General features: G+C 38.9%; 1 protein-coding gene across 3 annotated transcripts in view; it reads right to left on the bottom strand.

The window, feature by feature from the left end:
• Positions 1 to 2,735: 2,735 nt before the first annotated feature.
• Positions 2,736 to 10,617, bottom strand: part of GXYLT1 (glucoside xylosyltransferase 1) — a 62,567-nt gene continuing 54,685 nt past the window's right edge. For all 3 annotated transcript variants that reach the window (XM_024122815.3, XM_024122814.3, XM_007123988.4), the window contains one exon: positions 2,736 to 3,318. In XM_024122815.3, the coding sequence (XP_023978583.1) occupies positions 3,157 to 3,318 (162 nt within the window). In that variant the 3' untranslated portion in view covers positions 2,736 to 3,156. The remainder of the gene's footprint in view (positions 3,319 to 10,617) is intronic.

Here is a 10,617-nt window from a genome sequence, read left to right as displayed (position 1 = left end):
TGAGGTGGGAAGGGCATATTGATTGTTCACAGACTTATGGCACAGAGAAGGTTAAATGATATGCCTTGGGTCCCTAACCAAGAAGAGAATCCAGATCTAGTTCACAGTCTGGTTTTCTTTCCATTACACCATCTGACTGAAGGCAAGATGAGAGAGCAGTGAGTAAGCAGTAGTATTGTTTCAGGCTCTGAAGTGTCCAAAGATAAGTGGGTTACCGTATACATTATGAACTACTCTTCATAGGGAAAAAAAAAAGTATGCATTTTCTTAAAACGTAAATCACAATATATATTTTCTAAAGGCTTTCCAAGTTCCTCTAAGATGGCTACTTCATATAAATGAGGGTTGGCTACATTATAAAGTCATTCTGCTTTGGTAATACTGCAGCCCAGAGATAGTTCTGAGGTCAGAATTGTTCTAACACATAGACTCAAAGAATATAGAATGTAATTCGTATAAACTGCATAGATACACCATCTTATGGAAAGAAATATAAAACGTTCGCTAAGCTGTTCTAGAATTTAACCTCATTAATGCTGAGAACTGCATTTCTTGAGACTTCTCAAGGAAAAAGTTACCTTATCTAAAGATAAACTCAGAAAACTCATTTTAATATTGTTAAGGACTTTTTGTGATACCCTAACTTTTAGGTAAACACAGTCCCTAAGTGGAGAGTTTTCACCATAACCCAATTTATGGTAAAATGCTCAATTAGGTCAGGTCTGAATAAACCACATGAAGAACCCTCCAACTGATCCACAATGTAGAGTGCGTAACAGTGTAAACAGGTACAACAGGCGTGAGACCACAGCATACAGTCCAGTTAAACTATGACCACACTCTACCCAGTCCCAATCATACTAGAGCCTATAGGGCTAAGAGTCTCTGTTCACTAAGGAAATTAAATCTAAGCAACTTCCTAATATAAATTTGTATCTTGTCAATAACCCCAAGTACTTCCGCTAATGTTTCAGAATCACATTTATAATCCACCAACTGTGCCGAGAATTGTGGTCCTAGCTTCAACCTTCAAGGTGGCAAAATGATTTCCAGGGGTTCCCAAACTAACTGACACCAAAATCATCTGAGGTGTTTATTAAAAATAGAATCAGAATGTGACTTATTTTTGCACTCTGATTCTTACATTGTAGTCAATAAGGGAAATCTGCCTAAGAACTGGATATTAACCGAAGCCAAAGGAGATATGATGTCACTGTAGTTACCGAAGTGTTCACAGAGGTGAAATAACATGATGCCTGACATTTTCTTTAAGATACTTCAGCAAAGGAAAAAGGGACAGATGACACAAATGTGGTAAGATACTGACGTGTTTGATCTGGACAAGGAGTACCACTGTACTATTCTCTCTACTTCTGTGTAATGTGCAGACCCATCTAGGCATGGGGTACCGGAGTCACCAAAGGTGAGGCCCAGGAATCCATTCTCAGCAAGGTCCCCACAAGAGTCTGATGTAGCCAGGTCGCCAATGGTCTCAACTGGGGACCATTAAAAATGATCCTATACCCTCCAAACTTCAAAATTCTAGGGACCTCATTTTTTATTTAGCAAATCAACTTCAACAAGTTCACAAATTCTCACAGTCACCACGGTGCAATGCCAGGGACGCACAGACTGTGCTCTCTGAACGCTTCTGTCCAAGAGTGCTGGGCTGGCCATCAGCTTCTCATCTGCCTTTCTTACACCTTCCTCTCTCAATTCGTCCCTGACTGAACTGCAAAGACGGAGGACCGTCTTCCACGTCTCCACAGAGGGCGCTGTGTCTTCATAAAGCCAATCACCACTATTTTCACAAAGGTGATAGTCTTCCTTCATGATTTTCTCTTCTCTATTTAAGCGTTAAAATGTCAAAAGGAGAAAAAGAAGTTAACCATACAGTACTTGGTAAAATGAGACGTGTGCCCCAGCACAGTACATGCTAAGTACTCAGAATCTACAGCTATAGAAGACAGGTCAAAAACACTAAGAGAAGTAATATTTTCTTATTGCCAAGATAAAAAAAAAATAACTGTCTTAAGTGATATTCAAAGAAGGAGGACATGCACATCAACCAAATCAAAACTAGTTTTTCTATAATCAGACGTGACAATCTTCTGAAGCCAATCACCCATGAAAGTTGTCTAACTTAAAGTAAGGCTCTATACGTATATTTGCTTCTTCAAAAATATCTTGCAAAGCCATTTTGAGGTAGAAGGAAAAAGGTTTAAGTGGACCACTTTTTTTCTGCTCCACTGTAACTATAATGACTGCTCACAGGAAGTACATAGCTTATGCATTTTGGTCCATCACATTTTCCACCATCATATAAGTACGCTCGTTAGGTTCTCATTTTATTATCAGTATATTTATTGTGTCCAGAATGCCCAGTAAAGCTGAAAATTTTCATTTAAAGTGATAAAAAATTTCCTAAAATACCTAATTAATAATCTTAGATATGACTTTTGGCAAGACAGTTAAGCACATACAAATGAAAATTCTACGTTTCACAAATACACACAGAGACTAATAATCAAAACTTTCAGTTTTCCCTCTCAATTTTAAATGTGCAGTTTACTTATAAACTAAAAACAATTTTAAGCATGATTGTCACAAAAATAGTTTAAAACAGAGATGAAATGTATAAAGGCACACATAGATTGTCGATAGTGACATCAGTTACATCCCATTTCTTTAGAAACAGAACATTTTCTGCTCCTGTAAACAACTTTCCTTTCTCACACATTTAAAGTGAGGTTAGTGCTGACGTAAAATTATTGCTATACTCACAGTCTGAGTATCTCCACTGTGCATGAGGTACATTCGTCTCCAACCATACATCCCTACTGCTCTCACCCACTTGAGAGTAAGAGTCAAACAAAGTCTGTAGGCTACAACCATTCAATAATATCTTCATCAATACTAGAACGACAGCAAACAGCATTACAAAACATCAGAAATCAAAAATATCTTCTTGTTGGGGTCCAAGACTTCAACTTATTCTTCATTACATGAAAATACTGCTCATTTAACTTCTTCGGGAAAAAAATTATTCTGAAGATGAATAATTCCTTCCTGAACACTTCATCTAAGACTATTCCTTCACACATATCCTCTGATATTTTGTTGTTTTAATTCCTTTGATTTAGCGGTCAACAAGAATCACCTTTCCTTTGGTGGTCTATCATAACGATCTTGTATGCTTTTGGTCAGCTGTTTGATAAATATTTTGTAAATTTTTCCACAGTATGTATGCACTGTCTTTTGTAGTTCCAGTTCTAAAGGCTTTAATAAAGAATGGATGTTGTCATCTTCAAAAGAACACTAGAGAAAGAAAATAAAAAGACAAAGATATATATAAAAATTTAACTCTATTCCCAACAACTTCTTCTTCAATAAACTTTACATTGACAATCTCCATTTAAAGTCTCACAGAAAGCATGTGCCCAACAAATAATTTCAATGAGTTAAACAGACTACGATCTCACAGGAGGAGGGAGAGAGTACGGGTAACTCACTGGGGGTACTGGGGAGAGCCCTTCAGAGAGGAGCGTGGAGGCAGGGCACTCCAGGCCAAGGCAAGAACATGGTCAAGGGCAGAGAAGACCAGAGATGCTGACAGGTGTGAGGTGACAACCAAAAGCTCGAGGTGTCTGAGAGAGACTAAGAAGAGCCAAGAATCACTCTGATAACACTGGTGAGGCTGGACTGGAAAGGAGTGAGATGGAGGCACGGAGTGGGAGGAATGCAAAATGACAGCACAGGTCAGTGCTTCCCACAGAACTCTAACTGCACAAAGGGATCCCAAGGATAAATATGTTTGAGAACTGCTAAATACCATGCACTCTTGGGGGGATTCACAGTGGCACATGAAAAACTATAAAAACAGAAAATACATCTGTTGGGTATTGTTTGGCCCACTAATTCCAAAATATACTTTTTACCCTTTTTACCATAAAATATATTAATATCCCAAGGAATATATTTTGGAAAACACTGTTGTAATAGTTTAGTGAAAATAACCTGTGAGCTTAGTATTTTCAACCAGGTACATTTTTTCATTTAGTATTTGCAACTACAATCAGAAAGACTGATGGGGCTTGAAAATAGAACATTTTACGGGAAAAGTTTGAAGTCAGTGAAAAATGCAAAATCCTGAAGGAAATTCAGAACCTGAAATCTAAGAGGGCTGCCTATGACCTGAGGTTCACTACGCTGCCACTGAGGGAGAGGAAATAAAAGCACCATTTGAATCACAATTAGTGAGTCTGTAGGAAGCCACAGCCCATCTAGGGAGAACAGGCTGAATGCAGATGCTAATTTAGAACACGGACATGTAGAGCTGCAAAGAGATCCTAAACCGGGGTGCCTCTAGTGCAAGAAAACTATGAGCATTAACTGCATGAAACCTTCACTCTTGGGGTGATTTTTCAAACCTAATCCCATATACTGAAGATAAATATCTTGAAGTATTTTTGAAAACCAAAAAAAAAAAAGAGGAGAGCTTTAACTGGGAAGAACGTAACGAAAATAACAACAGCTAGCACACAGGGACCTAGGAGAGACTGTTGAAAGCTGGACTGGTTAAAAGAGGGCACTTCCTACCTACATGCCAGGCATTGTTCTAAGAGCTTTATACGTATTAATGCACTTAAGCCTCATACTAACTTCATGAAATAGGACATCACTATTTACAAAGAAGCAACTTAAGGCAGGGGGAGAAACTTCCCAGTTACAAACCTAGTTAAGTGGCTAAGCCAGGAGTCCACCTCAGCTGCAAAAGAAAACGATAGCTAGTGGGAAGCAGCCGCATAGCACAGGGAGACCAGCTCGGTGCTTTGTGACCACCTAGAGGGGTGGGATAGGGAGGGTGGGAGGGAGGGAGATGCAAGAGGGAAGAGATATGGGGATATATGTATATGTATAACTGATTCACTTTGTTATAAAGCAGAAACTAACACACCACTGTAAAGCAATTATACTCCAATAAAGATGTTAAAAAAAAAAAGTCAACAGCTTTACCACCACACAGCACTGCTTGTCCAAAACAGCAAACACCACTGTGCCAAGTCAGTTTCAAGAACTCTGTTAAAAGATGCAGCTCTGTTAACAGTGGGAAACTGTGCTGTGCTGTATACAGACACGTCTACATTTGTCTGGGGTTATGCTGAAGAAGGTCAGGTTTACCTTACCTTCTTCAAGGTTTAACACCTGTATTAAGTGATACTGTCAAGTAACATTTCACTGTGTATAAAGAACATACTTGGACAACTGTGGCTGAGAGGCGAGTAATAATGGGAAGAGCACACTGTGGTCTTTTTCTTACTCTACAATGACAAAAAATGAAAACATAACAAAGGTGTTTAAAAGTAAACTCCCAGGAATACATGAGATTCAGTTCATCCATTTTCATGTGATTTGTGGTTAAATTTCTTTTTTCTTCACTGGGAAAGTCTTCTGATGAGTATTTTCCCAAAATAAAAATAGTGCCTCATGAATTAGAGCTCTTTTAGTCCAACATATAACACAAGTAATTTGACCTTTACGGGAGAAGGTGATAAATCACCCAGATGTCTACCTGTAGTACACAGTTGGAAGTCACGCCCTCCACCAGCCACAGACTCTGCAGTGTCCAGGAGTTGTGCAGCATGGAACGCACATCCAGAGGTTTCCTTTCCCAGAGGCCACATTTGCCCTTACCTGACTGTGCGCCTCTTCCCATACTGAGTGCTACACTTGACTGGTCTGCACCACTCCTGCCTGCCTGGTACTCATCCTTCCAGCTCAGTCCAATGTCAGCTCCTCTGAGAAGCTCTCCTGACACAGTTAATCACTACCTCCCTCTTCACTGGCACTGTACCGAGCACACAAACTTTTAGGAAGGTCATGTTTTATATCTAAGACTGTCAGTTGAAGGCAGTGAATAAATAGTGAGGCTATGATGACCACAAGTAGATAATTAAAGGCATTTTCAAAAAACAGAACATGTTTTAAAAGTATGGTAGAATGGCAGGCAGTTCAATCTGACAAATGCTGAGTGCCAACTATGTACAAGAAGGTCGTGCAGGAGGGAAATGGTCGAGAATCCCTTGCATCTCTGCAAATCTATTGCATCTTATGCAAATAGAAGAAGAGTGTGAAGTAAATCAAAGGTAACACAGAAACACCAAGAAATCTAACAATTCAAACGAAATACAAGAAGCAGAAAATATTTTACAGAGCAATAAAATGTTTTGTTCCCATTGCAAATCTGCAATTTTTAATCTTAGTATTTTTATTCACTCAGCAACTACTATTTAACAACTGTGTATGGGCTGTAAAAACTGATTTGCTGGCAGACATAGCCATGCATTTACATTTTAAAAATGGATCACGTCCTTATTGTTCACAGCATTCGATGGCTATGACTAAGCTTCTGTCTGAAACTTGCATAAATGCCGTTGTCTAAACTGCAATTCTTTTAAATTACACTTCTCACTGAATTATAGACAAGGGAAGATAAAAACACTAACCAAGAGCACCAAAAAAGACTGATTAACTTCATTAAGTTGAAAAATGGGTAATATGGCTATTAATATGGACCCAAAACAAACATTAACCTTTAATTACTTCAGTATTTGCAATAGTTTTTAAAATAAGATTTATTTTTTAAAAATCAAGTGTAATTAATCAGCTTAAAACCAATACTCAATTTTTTTAAAGTATATATTTATAGAAGATCAGAAAAGATCAAATAAAACTAGTAAGATTTAATTCCTTAATAATGTTTTTTTAAAATGATCAAAGGCAACAAAGAAATCACATTTTTATAGGAGTGCATTTCTTTTCTATCCTGCAAAGTCTCAGAACCCCAAATGTACCTTTTGTCCTTTTTATCACCTCTTGACAACCCATGATAAAGCATTATTAAAATACGATATTGATTTCTGAAGGCATACAAGGTCGGCTACATGAAAATGAACATCACTAAATTTTATAATTCTTCAGTGAGTGTAGCTGTATCGTGATAAACTGATTATTCAGAAACCTTCTCTCTCAGGTTTATAGGACAAGAAACTTAGCAAAAACACTAAAACTGTAGCCTACAATGCTGTCAGCACTTTGCCTACCACCAGGTTTGAGAAACTCAGATTTCCAGGAGAAAACTTCAGCTCCTTGTCACTGCAGACTGTCACCTTACACAGCACGTCATCACCGCATCCAGCCCAGCCCTGCCGCTGCCTCCCTGCCATCACCCCAAACAGCTCAACGCCTGACCTCCTCGTGGACCTTCCACAACCCGAGCCTTTTTCTCAGGCAATTTTGGCCCAGCCTGCTCACCTGGCAAACTCTTACTCATTCTTCAGGGCTCACTTCAAATGCCTCCTCATCCATGAAGCCTTCCCTGGCTCTTCGGGGCAAAACTTGCACTCTTTCACAGTCCTAGTACAATCTGTGTCTCAGTAGGTTACAGTTCAGTATCTTTATCCTCATTCCTATTACTGAGGCTGTACTAGCAAACAATGAGAGCAGTCACGAGCAGATACTGAGCGTCTAGCAAACAGGGGCATCAGCTCTTCTCCTGACCCCCATGCTTACACCAAACCACTCCTGTTATTTTACTTATGTTTTTGTCTTCACGTCCACATAAGATTAGACACAGTCTAGCAGAGCAGTGAACACACCCACGTGAGAGATGAGTGCTCACATACACTTCTCCCCAGGTATCAATGAATTAGCTGCATGGATACCACTTGATATAATGCTCCTTCAGCAAAATCATAAATCCAGTCCTTATTTGGATTTGCCCCAAGTCTTGGTCCCCAACATATTCAGAGACCTGGTTCATGCATCGTCTCTCCCTGTCAATCCACCTTCATTAAACAAGAGCACCGTAAGAACAAGGAAAAAAAAGAGAGAAGAACAGATATCTGGGGTGGTGGGGCCAGTATAATTTTTTCCCAAACTCAATATAAAGTAAATGCTTAAAAGAGAAAACCCCATTTACAAAGGCAACAAAGAAGATAAAATACTTAAGGATAAACTTAAGATATGTTCAAAATCCATAGTACGAAGAAAACTATTAAACAATCCTGAAAGACAGACCTTGTTCTTAAGATGTCTCAACACCAGTAAAATGTCAGCAGTCACTAAGTTAATATGTGAAGATGATACACTCCCAACCAAAAACCAAGTTTTTTATGTAATTAAATGAGTTGATATCTGTGGAAAAATAAAAATACGATAGGTAGGAAAACACTGAAAGGACAGGCTATGAAGAGGAAGTAACCCTATCAGATATTAAAATACAGCACAAAGCCTTTATAATTAAAATAGTAAGAGTTTCTTTTCTTTGAATGTTTGTTGAAACTTATGTAAAGTCACTCAGGCCTGGTTGTTTCCTTTGTATAAATATTTTAAGCTACTAATTCAAATTCTTTAATGATTATACTAATATTTGCAGGTTTTATTCTATCTTGAATCAGTTTTGGAAAGCAAGGTTGTTTTAGGAGTTTGTTCATTTCAACTAATCTTTCAACAACCAATGTACGGTTGTCTTCTTACCTTTTTGTTATTGATTCCTAGCTCAAATGTACTATAATTGACACTAATTCTTTTCTGGGACTTCATTTATGTGGTCAAGTTTTATGTGTTTGAAAAGAATGTGCAATCATTAATTGCTGGATACATTCGAATTTTCTACATTCTGTGTTTTTTGTCTAATGATTCTAACAATTGCTGAGAGAAGTGCGTTAAAATTACTCACTTTAATAATGTATTTTATGGGCTTCCCTGGTGGCGCAGTGGTTGAGAATCTGCCTGCTAATGCAGGGGACACGGGTTCGAGCCCTGGTCTGGGAGGATCCCACATGCCGCGGAGCAACTAGGCCTGTGAGCCACAACTACTGAGCCTGCGCGTCTGGAGCCTGTGCTCCACAACAAGAGAGGCCGCGACAGTGAGAGGCCCGCGCACCGCGATGAAGACTGTTCCCCGCTCGCTGCAACTGGAGAATGCCCTCGCACAGAAACGAGGACCCAACACAGCCAAAAATAAATAAATTAACTAATAAACTCCTACCCCCAACATCTAAAAAAATAATAAAATAAAATAAAATAAAAATAAAAATAAATGGTGTTGGGACAAGACAGCTATTTGGAAAAAGATCAAATTAGATCTATTCCTCGCTCGAAAGAGTAAATTCCCAATTGAGCAGAAGGCTAAATGTAATAAATGGAAAAATACATAGAGAGGTGAGCTTTTCTATATGCTGAGTACAGGCAGGGAAAGACTTTCTAATTACGAATGAAGAAGGGAAAGTAAATCAGGTATCACTTCAAAATGTGTGTCAAGGTATTTTTTAGAAGTGTCATAATTTATCCTAATAAAGGTATTGTCATTTATATTTGAAGATTGATTTACACATTGAAAAGCTATTACCTAAATAAGCACAACATTATTTGCTTTGAAACAACAACATGCGTATTAATACCACCACTCCATTTTCTAGGAATTTATCCAGAAATAATGTTCAAGGATGTGTACAAAGATACAATAAATGTATTTACTTCAGCTTGGCATAGGCAGTGGTATGGAAGCCTTCTGCTGTATTAACAATAAGAATAAATAAGATATCTGGAATCAATAGTAAGAGAATATTTTAGAGACTTACCTAGGATTTTGCTATAATATGAATTCCATTATCCCCAGTAGGACTGAAATATAAAGTCTTGCAGTGGATAAGATATGGTATTTTTAACCCTTTCGCCACAGGTCATCTGGTCAGTGAGCTCTGAAAGTGCTACAGGTACATAGGAGGCATGTGCTGGGATTTTTCCACAGTGTCTCTTCACTGCTGAGGCTGGAGAGAACCTCAACGTGTACATAAATGGAATTCCTGATTTCAGAGCAACCAAGTCTCCACAGATTGTTACTGGGTCGGCTAGCAGCACATCAAAGCCTCCTTTCTGAAGTCTTGCCATTAACTTGGGGTTCTTTAATACTCCATCACAGATTTGTATATTAATTCGAAAAAAAGTATGTAGGACTTTTCCTAGTTCTTTGTAGAAAGTCCAGAGCGTGAGAGGAGTCGGTCTGTGATCTATCCACAGCATTACCAGATGTTCAATTAAGGAGTCGATGTTGCTTTTCTTGTAGGAAACAGATATCACCTCAAAATTCACAAGAGAATCATCACTGGAGTTAACAAATATAGTTGCTGATGAAGCCTGTACAGTCACATTGTGATTTCTTTGATTCAACTCTTCTAAAATGATCTTAATGTTTAACCAACGGCTACCATCCATTGGCTAAATTAGCACATTCCCACTTAGAGCAATTTCAATCAGAGTCAAATTAAAAATCAGAAGATGGTGGCGCAGCGGTTGAGAATCTTCCTGCTAATGCAGGGGACACGGGTTCGAGCCCTGGTCTGGGAGGATCCCACATGCCGCGGAGCAACTAGGCCTGTGAGCCACAACTACTGAGCCTGCGCGTCTGGAGCCTGTGCTCCACAACAAGAGAGGCCGCGACAGTGAGAGGCCCGCGCACCGCAATGAAGACTGTTCCCCGCTCGCCGCAACTGGAGAATGCCCTCGCACAGAAACGAGGACCCAACACAGCCAAAAATAAATAAATTAACTAAT

This window comes from Physeter macrocephalus, chromosome 6 (genome assembly GCF_002837175.3).
Source record: "Physeter macrocephalus isolate SW-GA chromosome 6, ASM283717v5, whole genome shotgun sequence".
In the NCBI taxonomy this organism is placed as follows: domain Eukaryota; kingdom Metazoa; phylum Chordata; class Mammalia; order Artiodactyla; family Physeteridae; genus Physeter; species Physeter macrocephalus.
This window is presented reverse-complemented; position numbering and strand designations above follow the sequence as displayed.